Raw genomic sequence first — 17291 nt, 5'->3', positions numbered from 1 at the left:
CAAAATAACTGCTTGGTATCTCTAAATGAAGACTTGGTATGTAAAATAATGACTAACCACTTAGGTATGTCAAAATAATGAAATTATATAATATACTTAATAATGAAAGATATATGTTAAATTTTAGGTGACGAGAATGGCCATACATTTTTCTTTTGCCATGCCTCCCTAGCAATATTATTTCTGTATTGTGCAAACTGTTATGTGTATATTATTTAATATGTAATGTGTGTAAATATGCTTGGTATCGATAAATAAAAAACAGTATAATTAAATAACCGCTGTGGGGAACCGGATTAGCCGCTAAGCTAACACTAAAGTGTGGTTTTGTTAAGCGGTTGCTAGGAGACCACAGACGGGACAGTCCTACCAAACAGGCTAAAGCAGCCTAGTTTACTAACCTACCTCAGTCAGTCATTTAGCCCCGTTTAGCTGCATTTCAGCTAAAATGTCCGATAACGAGGGAGAACAGGGTCCTAAAAGCACGTTTTCTATCTATATAGCTGAGGGAGAGCAGCTGTTCAACAAAAGAGAATACACTAAAGCCATCCAGAGCTACTCTACGGTAAGTCCTCTCCGCTTTCCTTCTGTGGAAACAAATAACTTTTCTGTGTCCCGTACTGTGTCTTTCATATTTAACGTTACTAAATAAAGAAAAGGAAATGGATGCAGACGTATAGTTTGAATTGTTTAATATAACTACAGTTTGGTTTAAAGTACAGTAACGTTGTGTGTATGTGTGTTTTAGGCTCTGACATTACAGCCTGAGGACAAGAACTGCTTGGTTGCCAGATCTAAGTGTTATGTGAAATTGGGGGATTCTGAAAATGCACTGAAAGATGCTGAGGCTTCTCTCAAAGAGGATAAGAAATTTTTCAAGGTGCTATTTTCAGAAAGAAAAGTACACTCACACTACCGGTCAAAAGTTTTACAATAAAAAAAAAAAAAAACATTTTTCTGATTATGTTTGTTATCTTAGCTCTTCAGGTCCTGTCAATAACCAGAAATGGTACAAAACAAAAAACTTAATGAGAACCAGTTTCATCATAACATTTTTGATGGTCTTTACAACTGCACTTGAGGATACTTTCAAAGTTTCATTAAATATTTCAGATGGACTGACCTTCATTTCTTAAAGTAATTCTCTTCTTTAATTAGTTGAGTAGTTCTTGCCATACTATGTATTCAAGCATTATTTAAATAGAGCTATTCAATGTATACCAACTCTACCTCTTCACAACTTCACAAATAATGCTCTCAAACACATTAAGAGGCAAGACATTCAAGTAATTAACTCTTGACAAGTTCAGCACAGCTGTTAACTGAAAGCCATTCCAGGTGACTCTACCTCATAAAGCTGACTGAGAAAATCCAGCCAAGATGTGCAAAACTGTGTCTACCTAAGCAAGAAGTGCTTACTTTGAAAAATATAAAATATAAAACATGACTGTTTACTAAATATGTTTATCTTGGTAGTTTGGATGCTTTAGTATTAATCTACAATGCAGAAAAACACATCACTCAATATAGTTAAAAACGACAGTATATCAAATTCAAGGTCAAATTGGTAAAATGATTTCCAGATAAATTGCATGTAAATGTTTCACTAGTTAAATTAATTTGCATAGGTTTTCCTAATCTGGTTTAATTCATTTAGAGTTCTTCTAAACAAAAAACTTTAATTATATAAAACAGTATATAAAAGAATATTGCAGAATATTGTTGATATGATGAAAATAAAACACCTACATGTGATTTAAGAGTCATTGACCATCTTGGTTTTAATGTTGTCCTGAGCACATGGTTTTCTCGTCTTTCCAGGGTTTGTATCAGAAGGCAGAAGCTCTGTACACTAAGGGTGAATTTGAGTTTGCACTCATCTTTTACCACCGTGGTCATAAGCTGCGTCCAGAGCTGCAGGAGTTCAGGCTGGGCATACAGAAAGCTCAAGAGGCCATCAATAACTCTGTGGGCAGTGAGTACTTATAGACGGTTTTCTACAGTAATTCTCAGTGATGATGCACAGATAACACTGTTTCCTGTTACTGAAAACGACACAATGTGTCCAAATGTATATGCAAATGCACACACACACACACACACACACACAGCTTGTCTCAGTCTCTGTAAAGAAGTACTGCCAAAAGAAAAAAACGATTTTCTGCAGCAAAGAAAAGTGAACCGATTGGCGCCACACTCAAAACAAAACATACAACCGTTTTCTAAAATGATGGTGCCCCTCCATCCAGTACTTCAGGATGAGATGGGGGGTTAGGGAGGAAGTGGGATCATCAAACATCCTTACTAACCTTACTACTGCTCTTGTGGCCGAATGCAATCAAATCCTGGCAATTAAAGCTGAATAAATTATTTTTAATACCATTAATTTAAGAAGAAACTATATATGAGCATGTATTCCAATACTTTTGTCCATATAGTAAATGTGATACCTGCTTATAAATCCTGATATTTATGCCAATCATTAATTCATATAAATCTTCTAAAACAGAATACTTTTCTAATTTTTCAGGTCCCTCATCTGTGAAGCTAGAGAATACATCTGACCTCTCCCTGCAGAAAGCTGATGAGGCAAGTTCAAAACTATTTATCCTCTTCAGGCACTTCCAGAAGCTGTATTTTGGTGAAACTCATTATGAATTTCATTGTAAGATAATTTGGTTTCAGCTGTGAACCCTATTAGTGTACGGTCCTCACAGAGAGATGGTTTATATGCTAAAATAAATGACTAATTCATTACAGAATGTTATGTGGTTCATTATTCCATTTTACTTGTGTTTATTTGTTTGTGTGTTTTGTATTTTGGCTGAAAGCTGAAAAAGGTTCCACCAAAGCCTGTGAAGAAGGTGCAGCTGAAACAGCAGGCCCAGAAGACGGTCATGAGTGAGAGAACAGCAAGGCAGCTACTGGGAGAGCTTTACACTGACAAAGAGCACCTGGAGAAACTGCTCAGAGATGAAGGTGTGTGTGTGTATGCATGTGTATCGAGTTATCTGATTATACGTACAATCGTACTCTACGTTCCTATATCGGAGTAACAATTTCTCAGTGCGTGTAAACTCTTAATGGGTGGATTCCAGGATTGATTCTTTACAAGAAGGATGTCATCAACAATTTTGGCATACAGTGTAAAATAAGCTTTGTTTGGGTGTGAAAATGCTCAGATATCATTAAATATGCCTATTTATAATCCTGTAAGTCTTTAAAGTATGAAAGATGTGTTATTTACATATGTTTTGTTTATGTGACTTTTTTATATTCTCTCTTTAGATCTAATAAAAGGAAAGACACGCAATGGCGAGCGACTGCAGGATGTGATCCTGAACTGCATCTCATATCTGGACACACGGACTGAATTCTGGCATCAGCAGAAGCCCATCTACGCCCGGCAGCGAGACCAAAAGCTCCTGCGGCAGCAGTGGAAACGTACCCGCAACCACTTGTCCACTGACCCCACCCGCTACATCCTTAAAAACCTGGAGGAGATTGATGCAGGTGAAATTCTACAGTGTTTTTTTTTTATAATACTTCAGTAGTCATGATTAAGTTTATATAAACTGTAGGTTAACTTTTAGGCCATTTGGCTGATCATGATAATCCTTACGCTTCATTGTTAATTAAACAGTTAGCAGCAATAACTGTCCAACATCATAGTGGGGTCATTTTCACTATAATATTGTATAATATAATAATATATTGATTACATTTCATACAACATCTATAGTGAAATGTTAACTGTTAAATGTTACTGTAAAATATATATTTTTAAGAAAGTCATTTAGCAAAAAAAACAAAGTCCTCATATGGGGCAGTAGTTAATTTTAACATTTAAAAATTACCTTTGCAATTTGTCCATAAATAAAATTTAAGCTTTCTAATGAAAGTAAATAAACTAGTCTCAAACTTAAAATTGGATGAGAATTTTTACCTGGCCCTGGTGGACTCGCTGTAGAAACTTTTCACTGGGATTCCTGCCATTTTGCTTTCAATCAATTAAGCGTAATGTTGTCATGTGACCAATACATGGAACAAGCACTGTCTACATACAAGGCCAAAGGGCCAACATTTAAAAAAAGGAAGTATCTTGGTGCAGAGAACCAGACATGTTTCCTTATAAGGATGCAGGGTCTCAAGAGGTTAAAGAATTACATGCTTATAAAAATGTTTATTTTGCAGCACTGAGTGCAGGCAAAACAAAGAAGTACTTGAAAAAGGCCCAGGAGGTCCTGAAGAACGTGCACGGCTGGTCCGAGGAGGTATTGCCCAATAAAAGCGAGGTGCTGGAAAACCTGCACAGCTGCATTGGTAATACTTTATATTTGCCTTAACATAAGCTGAGTAAATTTTGTTTAATTGCAGACAGTGTGAACCCAAGATCATTTCAGGTTTGGCTGCTAAATTTCATTTTAATATGTTAATATACATCCATTCCTGCATCAAACATTGAACAGGTAATAATTTAAGGTTAGTGATTTAATAATAACAAAAACAAAATAATTCTGTGATTTCAAACAGTTGAAATCAACAGCTCTCTGTACCCATGATTCGGTATACAAAAGTAAGTATCCACAAAGTATCTGAGAAGCAAACATGGACTGAGGATCTCCAGTTTGTCAATAATTGTTTGTTACTTTTTGCATTTTCCATACTGTCCCAACTCTCTTATTATACAATTAATACACCTGTGGTAATGAGACTGAATAAAACCTATGATACCTAAATTCAATAATTAAGAAGTGAAGTGTGTCGCAATATAGATTTATGTATTGTATCTCCATTTTTACTAGGGGTGTGACGAGACACTAATACCACGAGACGAGACACGATATTGGGTTCACGATAACGAGACGAGACGAGATTTAAAAATTAAATTTTAAAGAAAACTTTTTTTTTTTTGGGACAAAATCATATGCCGCAAACTTAACAGACTGGTTTCTCTCACACATTGATTCTATAAGGAATAGAAATGAGAATAAAAACAATAAACCTTTTCTAGGTCTTATATAGTGCAAAAAATAAGTACAAACCACAACCAGTCATATTAAGACTATGGTTTGTGTTTTTTCTCCTAAATCTCTTGTAATTTAACTATTCATAACCATAACCAGTTAGATTAAGACTATGCTTGAAGTGCAAACAGAGACAGAACATTTTTTAAATACAGTACAGCGCTAAGGGATTAGTACACCTGCCTATGAAACAGTCACGTGTAGGATTTACTTATAGTATTTATATATAGTTTGTGTCTTGTTGGTCACTCTGTTACTGTTTATTGTTTTCACTGGAGCCAAAATGCAGCCAGACATTCAACTTAAAAGTAGCAGAAGCATCTTCTATATCAGGGGTACTTAATTATGTTAAATAATTAACTTAAGTGCAATATCCTGTAAGGTTGTTTGCACTGAATGATGTGATGTAAAAAATATAGAAGAAGAAGAAGAAGAAGAGATTTTGTTTACATTTATCCCCTGTCTGTATGTCGCGCTCGGCGTGACTAGTTTCCGCCCGTTCTCGTTTTTCCACCCGTTGTCGGGCTCCCTATCTCCTTATAAAGGCGGTTTTTCACGGCCGCGGTACCGCGACTCTGACAACACGGGCTCGATCCCGCGTGAGGAGCGGTGTGTTTTTTTTTTTTTTTTTTTTTTCTTACCGCGTCTGCACAGATCTGATTGACCGAAGAGAGCGTTTGGTGATCTTACCCCACACGTGATTGGTCTGTGAGTTTACTGCGCCGCACAATTAAATCCTTCTCAGTAGTTTATCGGTTTGGGTCCGCATTGGACAACGTTTGGGTCCGGACCCGGACCGTGGTCCGCCCATTAGTGACCTCTGTTCTATACTCTCACACTCGCTGCTACTGGGTTGCCAGATCCCTCTTAAAAAGTCCACATTAAACTGTTTTTTTGAGATACCCCTCGCTGCAGAACCACAAGTCCAGGGGGTGGGGCTGGATCTGATCCAAGGGGTGGAGCCTGACCTCCTGACCACCCATATCTTCTTTTCATTGGTTTTAAGTCATCGCATTTCAATTCCTCGTTAAACTTAGCACATGTCGCTTACGTTTCCCGACCAGGACTTATTTTATCTTATCAAATAAATCCTGGAACCCAACCTTAAGACTTTTACCGTTTATAGATCAAAATGTTATTTGCTACGTAGCACATTTAAATCACACAATACAGATTTAAAAGAAGGAACATGTCTGTGATTACAAACATACTAAAATGCTGTACATTTCCTATATAATAATTAACTATTTCATTTTTTTATCTTTAATAAAAAGGGCCTAAAGACAAAATAAAAAATAAATAATTAAAATAAAGGATGCCAATGAGTGTCTTACCCACTAAACAAAGAGACGTTGAAACGACGTCTTTTCTAGGTCATTTTTGCACGTCCAATTTTGGTCTCCTGAAGGTGCAGACTGTGACGCCAGACGACGTCTTTTTTCTGACGTCTTCTGCACGTCCAGTATTGACGTCCCCCAGACCTCCGGATAAGGGCTAATTCTAGTTTAAATTAAGTCGTTGTGGACGTCTTTTCTACGTGAAATTTACATGTATACGTTTTTATAGACCAACTACTTTGAGGCTCCCTGCATAACTGTAGTGCCATTTCAGACGGTGGCAACTGTTCCATTGTTCCAGCTTCAGCAGTTAACTGGAAACGCATACAAAGCTAAGCCAAACAATTACTGGAACAGGTTCACAACCTTCTGGAACTAGTTATGCACGTTAGTTATACACAATATGCTTTACAAATAAATTGAATTTCAACCCTCTCACTTTTTCCAAAACATGTCAACCTGCAAAGAACCAGTAAAAGCAAGGGATAAATTAATTACCCCCATCTTACCACTGTTGATTTTAAATTGACCCTTTCTGTTTGGGGAAACATTAATATAATAATAAACATAATGAGTAAATCTCATTTGGGGTTAATGCCTTTATTTTACATCAACATAACATACACCTTAGATTCACACCATAACAATTTCACTAAACATTTACCTTCCCTTAAAACTATTACAGCTTTACATTACACCTTCCCTTAACAATATTATACCTTCCCTCAACACTATTACACCTTTACATTACACCAGGGGTCTCAAAGTACCGGCCCACGCGGTTTCATACGGCCCCTCACGGGTTAACAAAATAAACATACATCTGGCCCGCAATTCAATTTAATTATTTATGCTTTATTATGTTCGTTTTCATATTTTATCTTAACTTGTATTTTGGTGTGTGTGTGTTTTTTTTTTTTTTTTTTTGCTTACGCTGCGTTGCCTGCTTTAGTAGTCTTCAGTAGCCTTCAACAGTCTAACCTTGCAGCCGTGGTGTGTCCACTAAACTCCGTAGTTATAAACATCCTGAGGTTAGCAGCGCGCTAACTGACCTGTTTATAATGTAATCCCAGCAGTGCCTCCGTGACGCTGCTCTAAACTGCTGCTGTTAGCTGCTTGGGCTGAAAGATGAACTGTAGAGAGCTGTATTATCCGGTTAGTGGGGTTATTTTATTTCATACACAGAAGAACTTAAAAAAATTCAAAACGCTCCAGACTGGCTCAGCTGAGTCCTGTAGCCCGTGGCTGGGCTGTAGCTCTGACTAAGCAAAGACTGCGGGCTTGTGGTGCTGCAGCTGCAGCTCCGACTAGTGGTTGGATGAGGAACTGCTAAATCTGAGGAAATGCTAAATCTGTCACAGCTCACAATTTTTGATTTTATATTTATTAAGCCTTATTTCAGTATCAAACGTTTTGATCAAAGTTAATATAACTTGTACTTGATGTAATTTCTATTCACTTGAATAGTTTGGTTCTTGATTGATGGAGTTTTTGGATTTCATAACATGACAAATTAAAAGGATTTATGTTAATAGAGCAACAAGCAAACATTTTTCCATGCAACTGTAATATTTGATTGAATAAATAGTATATTGAGAGTTATTTAACATTAAGGAGTAATTACATTCATTTTATATTACATCTGGTTACATTTTCTTATATTTATAAGTTACATCTGGCCCTCAGAGGACAGCCAATATGTCAATGTGGCCCTCGGCAAAAATGAGTTTGAGACCCCTGCATTACACCTTCCCTTAACAATATTATACCTTCCCTTAACACTATTACACCTTTAACATTACCCCTTCCCTCAACACTATTACACCTTCCCTCAACACTATCACACCTTTCCACTACACCTTCCCTTAACACCATTACAACTTTACATTACACCTTTCCATTACACCTTCCCTTAACATCATTATACTTTCATTAAGATTCTAGGTCCTGAGAGACAGCGGTGTGTCCTCCACGTCTTTGTGGTGCATGTTTGAGATGCTCCGAAGTATGAAGTCCTCGGTGGCTGTCCCGTCACATTTCATGACTCCATCTGCACAAGTAGAAAAAGACAAATTAGAAATCTCAGAAAATGTTGAAGATGGCCATTTATTTTTGTCCCACAACAAACTATTTTAAATTGCCTTATTTATGTAATATTCACATAAACTTACTTCTTCACACTATGGCTTAGCTAAAGCTAAGCTAACGGCGGGAATACACATTTAACACCTGACGAGAATTATCGTGCTGTTTTAATTCTCACACATCATATTAAGCTATTTTAATTATTTTTTTCCCACAACAAACTATTTTAAATTGCCTTATTTATGTAATATTCACATAAACTTACTTCTTCATGCTATGGCTTAGCTAACGCTAAGCTAACGCTAAGCTAAAGGCGGGAATACACATTTAACACCTGACCAGAATTATCGTGCTGTTTTAATTCTCACACATCATATTAAGCTATTTTAATAAATGTTTTCCCACAACAAACTATTTTAAATTGCCTTATTTATGTAATATTAACATAAACTTACTTCTTCATGCTATGGCTTAGCTAACGCTAAGCTAACGCTAAGCTAAAGGCGGGAATACACATTTAACACCTGACCAGAATTATCGTGCTGTTTTAATTCTCACACATCATATTAAGCTATTTTAATAAATGTTTTCCCACAACAAACTATTTTAAATTGCCTTATTTATGTAATATTAACATAAACTTACTTCTTCATGCTATGGCTTAGCTAACGCTAAGCTAAAGGCGGGAATACACATTTAACACCTGACCAGAATTATCGTGCTGTTTTAATTCTCACACATCATATTAAGCTATTTTAATAAATGTTCTCCCACAACAAACTATTTTAAATTGCCTTATTTATGTAATATTAACATAAACTTACTTCTTCAGGCTATTCAAAATGCACTTGATATTGCCCCCAGTTGCCTAGGTTAATTGTGGGTGCCACAAATTATATAACTTAGCGCTAGCTTAGCGAATTTAGCCAAAGACGGTACTTTGATTTAGCTTAGATTGGCTTATCAGCCTAGCTCTGGTTAGTGCATTGACTTAATGACCGGACAATGCTTCTACGTTAAAGCTTCGGTTACAGTAAATATTATTTGCATTACGGTCGTTCTCAAAAGTAATTCCAATTCCATTTTAACTATGGCCACTGTTTAGCTATCGTTAGCTAGCTAGCTAGTTAGCTAACTGCCTGGGAAGAGAGGCAACGCCAGCAGGTTCAGATGATTTAAGACCACAGAGCTAAAACAACTAACACTATAAGCAATTAACTTATACATATCGTCTTACCTTATAGCTTGGCAGCTGAGTCCGGTCCGGAGCGGAGCTGAGCTGAGCGAGCTGAACTGAATGAGCTGAGCTGAGCTACTGCAGCAGCCAAAAAATGTTTAGCGTGTTTTGCCTCGGCATATCAGAGTGGAGTTTATGATGACGTGCGGTCTCAGCAAATCAGAGTAGCGTTGACTGGTTGAAATCAACTTAACAATTTTCCACATAAATTGCATTTCCAAATAAAAATAAAAACATACGTAAATAAATACCTACATTAATTAATTAATTAAATAGATAAAAAATATAATACTCAAATAAATAATTAGAAATAAATGATGCTTAATCATAAATAATCTATATTCATAGTGATTAACAATATTGATAACAACAATTTTGACATACATTTAAAAATAAATATATTCTTAAATAATGTTAATTTCCTGCACCTGTATTAGACGTCCCCATGACGTCCAAAAAAGTGACCTAGTCCGACGTTCAAATGTTTAACTGCATATTGACGTCCAAGTGGGGTCATAGTTAGACGTCCAAATAGCGGACCTAGTTTGCACGTCGTGTAGACGTACAGAATTGGTCTTGGACCGACCGACGCAATATAGACATGATCTTCACGTCCATAAGACGTCTAATGTTTAGTGGGTATCTACCAGCTACCATGTTCATTTATTATTACAGATATTAATACACACTCAAAACGGCGAACAAAGTCAAAGTTAAATCAGCTTTAACCGTCAGTTAGCCACCTACTAGATAGCTTAGGTTGTTCGCGCAAACAGAAGCAATCAGATTTTCAATTAAGTAAAATCACCCAACGAAACTAATTAATAGCATTAGCAAAATGAAAATGTGTCTATTATGAACTTACTTTCACGTTCGTGATTGTTTACTTGACTCCGAAAGGCGAGTGAGTAAAACCGGATGGGGAAGAGTCCGATCTGCCTCAGACCAATGAAAACACGACGTAGGAAGAGTTGGATCAGATCCAGCCCCACCCCCTGGACTTGTGGTTCTGCAGCGAGGGGTAGTTGTTTTTTTTTCTCCCGCGAGACAGGTTTAAGCTTGACGAGAAATATCGTTATATTTAATCTCGCGAGATCTCGTGGCACGATATCTCGTCACACCCCTAATTTTTACTGTTTTAAATCTGTATTGAATTTGTTAATGTGATTCTTGTAGTCTGGTAGTTGATCTTTACATTGTGTCAAAATGAATCATGAATAGACCAATAAAAATGCTGAACATTTGACTGAAACGGTTATGAAGGATGGACATCATGTAGTTTCTTTTTAAAATGTTTTGTTCCCCAGAACACTAATTGACACTGTTGTCCAGCAGAATAGATAATAAACCAGCCAATGAAACAGTAGCTTAGCCCCGCCCACTGCACAGGACAAAAAAAAAATCAGCAAATCAGAAATTAGGGCATGTCAGCACTAGAGAACAAGTGAGGCAAAGTAATACAAGCTTGTTATTACTAATTATTTATTATTTAGAATACATTTTAAGAATAAAAAATTGTGTTAATTGGATTTATTTTATATAGATTTCTTAATAGGATAGTACTGTCTTATTTTGTGTGCATTCTTATATTTTTCCATAACTGGAAAATTGGGTTAAGAAGGTTTTAATTATTATTAGTATTACTTTTATTATATTTAACCATCATTACTGTTGTCACTATTTATATGATCAATATTATGATTAAGATACAGTATCAGTACACCAGAACATATTAGACCTGTGTGGATGAATTGTCAATTTTTATCATTCATTTATCAGTAAGCTGACCAGAGGAGGAGTCTTGGTTCCTCATAAGTTTTCTTTCTCCAGCTTTAAGGGAGGTTTTCCTTGTTGCTCCCTGATTTCTGTAAAGCTTTTTCGAGACATCAGTTGTAAAAAGTTATGTTTATTTAAACATTAATACTATTTAATGATTTAATACATTCTCTGTTTTGGAGGTATACATTTTTCGTTTTCATTGAATGATGCATTTAATCTTTTCTGATGTGTCTTATTTCTCTGTCCTCAGGTAATGCATTGATGGATTTGGACGACGTGGACAAGGCACTGGAAAACTACCAGAAAGCCCTAGATCTGTCTCAAGAAGGGTGAGTGTTTAGGGTGATTTAGAATGGCTGTGATATCTGATTAATTGATGAGTTATTGTATTGTTGCTTTAGTGTTTTGATTGGAATATAGTTTGCTTCTTTGTTTGATTGTCTCCAACAGTAAATTAATAGAGAGTATATCCAGGGCTCTTGATAACATAGGCAGAGCATACACGCGTGTTGGCAAATTTCAGCAAGCCATAGAAGCGTAAGTGTTCCTTATTTTGAATGTTCTACACAGAGTATATGCATTCACAGCATTACAGTTGTAAAGCCTAATTGTATGTGTGTTTTTTTGTGTCTTTAGCTGGGAAAAAAGGATACCTATGGTGCAGGAGGAGCAGGAGAAGGCCTGGCTCTTTCATGAGATAGGCCGCTGTTATCTGGAGCTGCAGCGTCACACAGAAGCAAGAGATTATGGCGTCCGCTCCCTTAGCATGGCTGATGACATTGGTGATGAGAAATGGCAGCTCAATGCAAGTGTACTTGTAGCCCAGGCTGAGAGTGAGTCTGAACTACATTTCCCATAATGCAATACAATGTTCAAAATGCATTTCAGGCCTGCTACACATTCTAAAACCAGGGAAATTTTGGGCTAGTCATAATGTCAAAAACACACAAAAATAATAATGTGATACAGTGATAGTACCGTAATCATGATTTGGTACAAAAGGAAGGCTTGGGGAGCAATGATGTGCAGAGTGTTCATTTTTACCAACAAATGCATGAGAAAATGATTGACATGTTAAAAGAAATGTTTCTTCAACAGAATGGAAGAAAATTGCATATTTCTCCCTCTACACTGAATAGCATAACAGAACCTCAGTAGGTAATTCCCCCATGATCTCAGATCCCTCAGATGACACTGCATCAAGAACCATTATTTAATAACAGTTAAATTCACTAATACCATTTAAAACTTTAATGTGCCAAACAGAAGCCTTATGTTAACCATGCCAGAAAGTGAGATAAACTTTTCGGGGCTTGGAGGCAAATGTGATGAATCATCACATTTGAAACATACAGCTCTGGAAAGAATTAAGAAACCACTTTAAAATTATTTTATTTTACCAAAATAACCTCTGGAAAATAATCAAGAGGAAGATGGATGATCACAAGCCATCAAACCAACTGAACTGCTTGAAGGTTTGCACCAGGAGTGGCATAAAGTTATTCAAAAGCAGTGTGCAACACTGGTGGAGGAGTACATGCCAAGATGCATGAAAACTGTGATTAAAAACCAGGGTTATTCCACCAAATATTGATTTCTGAACTTTTACAATTTTTTGCATCTTTTTTGTTATTTCAGCCTTTTCTCATTTTCTGCAAACAAAAATAATCTAAATCACAATATTCTAGGTTGATCATAGTTTATAGAGTAAAACAATAATATTCATTTTCTTAAACATATACTTATAAATAGCAAAATCAGAGAAACTGATTCAGAAACTAAAGTAATCTTTATCTCTCCTCTGGATGTAGAATGGGCAGGTCTAAAATTGGGACAGGCGAACATCAGCAGAACCCTTAACAATCACAAGGCTAACATAGCTCTGCCTTCACTTTGAGTCTGAGCAACTGGAACTGGTGAACTGCTAAGCTGTCGACTAACAAACCATCTAGCTGAAAAGCTAAAATTGCAGCCAAAGTCTGGCCTGGCTTTTCCATCATAAGGCTGTATGCGTTATCATGGTAATGTAAACAAGCGTTTTTGTGGCAGTGATAGACAACTGTCACTCATGCACATGCATTAGAATATTGTGACCATGCCCACACAGTTTCAGAGAGTGGGTTTTAGAGTGTTTTATGATATTTCAGCTTTGTGTTTTTCTGTTAAATCTTCGCTGAATGCTTTGCTGACTTAGCATTTCCCATGCTGTCACCACCATTTCTTATTTGGGGTTGTTGTATAATACAGGTATTTTACCAATATCTGATGTTTCCCCTTTATTCCTGCTAGTGAAGCTCGGTAACCATCAGGCCAGTGTGTTGCACTTCGAGAGGGCACTGGACTGGGCAAAACTGCTGCAGGACAATGCTGCCAGAGACGCCATCCAGAAGGTCAACACAGACATTCCTCTCTCTGTCCTGCACTTTTTTAACTCCTAATATTTCTATCACCCCATTTATACTAAGTTTAATTTACTTAATTTACTTAATTAAAGTTTACTGAGGGTTCGACTCAGCTACAAAAATGTTTCTCTGTTGTCCCTGTAATCAAGCACAGTGTCACAGTAATATACTCATGGGATGAATGGGAATGTTTAGATCACACTGATGTTCTAGACAATCATACTATAAAAAAGATTGTGAAAATCGTAATAACTTTTAAATTGTACATTTCACAAAATATCTTGCTTTATCTAGGTTTTTTTTAAAAAGTTGTCCAAACATTTAGGCCACTGTTTTTGAATCACACTCTAGTGAAAAAAGCTAATCAAGGGCCTGAGCTGTTATGTATTTTAGATTTTTGTTATTAAAGCAATATGCAAAGTTAGTTAATGTTCGTTCATTAAGGGAATATATGCTTAACGTTAGTGTCTGTACTTCCATTCGGATAAAAATATATATGTTAAATGTATCACATTCTCGCTGATATGTGATAAGTATGAATTTCTCTGAATTGTGAGTTTACTTTCTGTCATTTTTAAATTCAAATTTAAAATTCAACGTCCTTTATGTTGGATTAGATTAAGTCATTGAATTTAATGAATTTAAATGCCTTGGACTGACCTCTGATTTTGTGCCACTGTAGGTTCTTCATGAAACAAGACAACAAGTGACAAAGTGAGAAGAAACTTAGTACTGATTGACTGTTCTGTGACTGAAGTAAAGCCTGCAAATTCTATTCACTGTTCATTTACATGATTGCGGACTCCTGAATAAAGCCTGAAAGAAGAAAAAAATTATGTGTGTGTCTATGGTTCAGTCTAAACCCCAACTGAGTGAATGACACTTGTCTCTGCTTGCCACTAGGTGTCACTAAACCCCACCTGACACCACTGTAACCAAACTGGTTTGGTCTCAGGTTAGATTTCCCTATGCCATTAACACACACACACACAACTACTGTAAATGTAGAAAGCAAATCAAACTATTAATTAATTTATTGTTGATATCATGATTTATTTGTGCATTTATATATTTATCATTTTTGGTCTCTGTAGTTTCAAGCTCAGCCATAGGTCGTTTAAATGTCTAAACCTGTTCCTACTATTGAGACCATCTAGAATCTATACAATGATTTAAAGTGCCCATATCCCACTTTATTCTGTATTTTTCCAAGCAGCTATTTTTTACACAACAATTATCTAAACTCAGTTACACTGTTAAAGGAAAAATCCGGTGTGAAATGGACCTGAGGTGTAGTAAAACATGATGACGAGTACAAAGTTATATAGAATAGCCATTCACCCCCAGCATTCTGAAATACAGCACTTTTAGCCAATGCTCCCAACAGGCATAAAGAACATTTAAAAAGAGGCACTGAGAACTTTGAAAGTGCAGTTAGTTTATTAAGAAACACTGTATATACACACAGTACCATAAGCAGGTTTTTCAGGGATCTTGAAAATCATGAGAATAAATCAACTGATGAGAATGAACCAATAGATAGAATAGGGGAACATATTGCAAAATTAATTGTGTAGAAATGCATAAATTCCAGCTGTTGCTAAAAATATCCCTATAATATTCATGTGTTTCTAAAGAATTAATTTGGCAATCTGTTCCCCAATCTTGGTGTGTGTGGAGCTTCTTAAAGTTTGTTAATGATGTAAAAATATTGTTTTCTTTTTATTGTAAGCCTGTTTCCAGACTACCACGCCAACCAGTGTAGATAGATATTCAAACTATGTTTGAACGATATTTAAACGATGATACACAAGGTGTGAAAATAGACTGTTGGTGAGGTGTTAGCAATGTTAGCAATGAGCATCGCATAAGTGCATTGTATAAATGCCTATGGATTTTGAATGGGATGTCATAAAATAAGCTACTGTAGGTGTCCCAATAACATAGGTCCATATAGTATACAGTATATTTGTTTTTCTATTTGGATGATAGTTCAAACCTCCTACGTTTTGATCCATTTCTAGTTTTTCTATTGTTTGCAAGTTCACACTTTTGTTCTGTGAACTTTCCAAAGGCAAAACAAGGCCTCTGATCTACTGTAATGATGAGCACATTAAAGATTCCCCTCTTTTTATGAGTTCTATTTTTGTAGACAGAATAGTATAGACACATTTTATTTTTGTCTGCAGGATATTACAGTATCAAAACTTCAAAAACTGACTGCTCAACATTGAAAGAGTGTGTGCGTGCGTGTGCGTGCGTGCGTGTGTGTAAACTTGCTCTGTGTTTGTAAAATGTTATGCAAGGACATCACATACCAGTACCTGTGAGAAGGCAGTTTCAGCTTGTCTGTTTTTGTCCTGGAAGCCTGTGAAAAACCCAGAGATACAGATCGGCTGATTAGGCTTGATGCTTTGTGTATTGTATATAGTCTAAGGACAATAACATTGGTTACCTTAGCTTAGATTAGTTTAGCTTAGGGTTTACACTCACAGCAGCTCAGGCTTTTTTGAACACAGGTCTAAGCTATTCCAGCACTGGATCATGCTGTAATTCTCAGTTTATAATGCTCCTCTAGCAGAATTACAGTGTGACGAGAAAAACCCAGCTATATGCAACTCTGCAGCACTGATGTCAGAGTCAGTATCAACTGACAAGACCTGACTGGTGTAGATTGTGTAACTAAACGGTTCTTTTCTGCAACATCACTCAGGGTTTTTCCTGAGTTTTGTCTCTCTTCATATTGAGTATATGTAGGCTAAAATAACAGGGCTGCTGCTGACCAGTTCTTCTCAACCTGTGGCTTGAATTGTCCATGCAAGCAGACAAGTGCAGCTCAGTGGCTATGCAATATTGGCAAGCAAGACATATTAACATTAACATTACATTTGACCAGTTTGACCATGCCCCTAACATCAATTAACAGCTTTCAAAGTCATATCCACGCTATTCTGTACCATTATTATTAATATTAATGTTTTGAAACTTAGTTTGAATCTGCAATACTGAACTAAATGTTGTGTTCTTAAGTGCGATAGTTTTTTTTATTAGTGCTAAATAAAATTATGATACCATCAAAATAATCAAATCTTGACTGTCCTTTGTTTTACGCAATAAAAACTCGCAAGAACAATTTGTCTCTCTTAAAGAACCACGAAACCCTAAATTATACTTTTTCCAGTATTGACTGAAATGTGTTCCTTTAACGTAATGAAACATACCAGTCCTGCTTAAATGTTCATATTTCCTAATCTTTAAAAAACGCTTTTATTGTGGTAAATTCTGCCTCTGCAGCGCCCTCACAGGTTCAACTGTGCTGTAGGCAAGGATGATGTTTCCATGTACTTTTGTATGCGGACACATCACAATATGCAGGTCAGTCAGTCGATAATACCACCCCCCTGCTGACATTTAACCATTTGGG

The 17291-nt window shown here is 36.4% G+C and overlaps 1 protein-coding gene across 1 annotated transcript; it reads left to right on the top strand.

Annotated features, from left to right (window-relative positions):
- The first annotated feature begins 332 nt into the window (after nucleotides 1-332).
- Nucleotides 333-14700, top strand: odad4 (outer dynein arm docking complex subunit 4). The gene is made up of 12 exons (XM_049468192.1): nucleotides 333-565; nucleotides 749-880; nucleotides 1822-1975; nucleotides 2531-2589; nucleotides 2832-2979; nucleotides 3289-3513; nucleotides 4195-4323; nucleotides 11716-11794; nucleotides 11916-12002; nucleotides 12102-12298; nucleotides 13755-13855; nucleotides 14550-14700. The coding sequence occupies exons 1-12, from the start codon at nucleotides 449-451 to the stop codon at nucleotides 14583-14585; spliced, it is 1464 nt and encodes a 487-aa protein (XP_049324149.1). The 5' UTR covers nucleotides 333-448; the 3' UTR covers nucleotides 14586-14700.
- Nucleotides 14701-17291: the final 2591 nt, after the last annotated feature.

The sequence above is a fragment of the Astyanax mexicanus genome, chromosome 19 (assembly GCF_023375975.1).
Source record: "Astyanax mexicanus isolate ESR-SI-001 chromosome 19, AstMex3_surface, whole genome shotgun sequence".
Taxonomy (NCBI): Eukaryota; Metazoa; Chordata; class Actinopteri; order Characiformes; family Acestrorhamphidae; genus Astyanax; species Astyanax mexicanus.
This window is presented reverse-complemented; position numbering and strand designations above follow the sequence as displayed.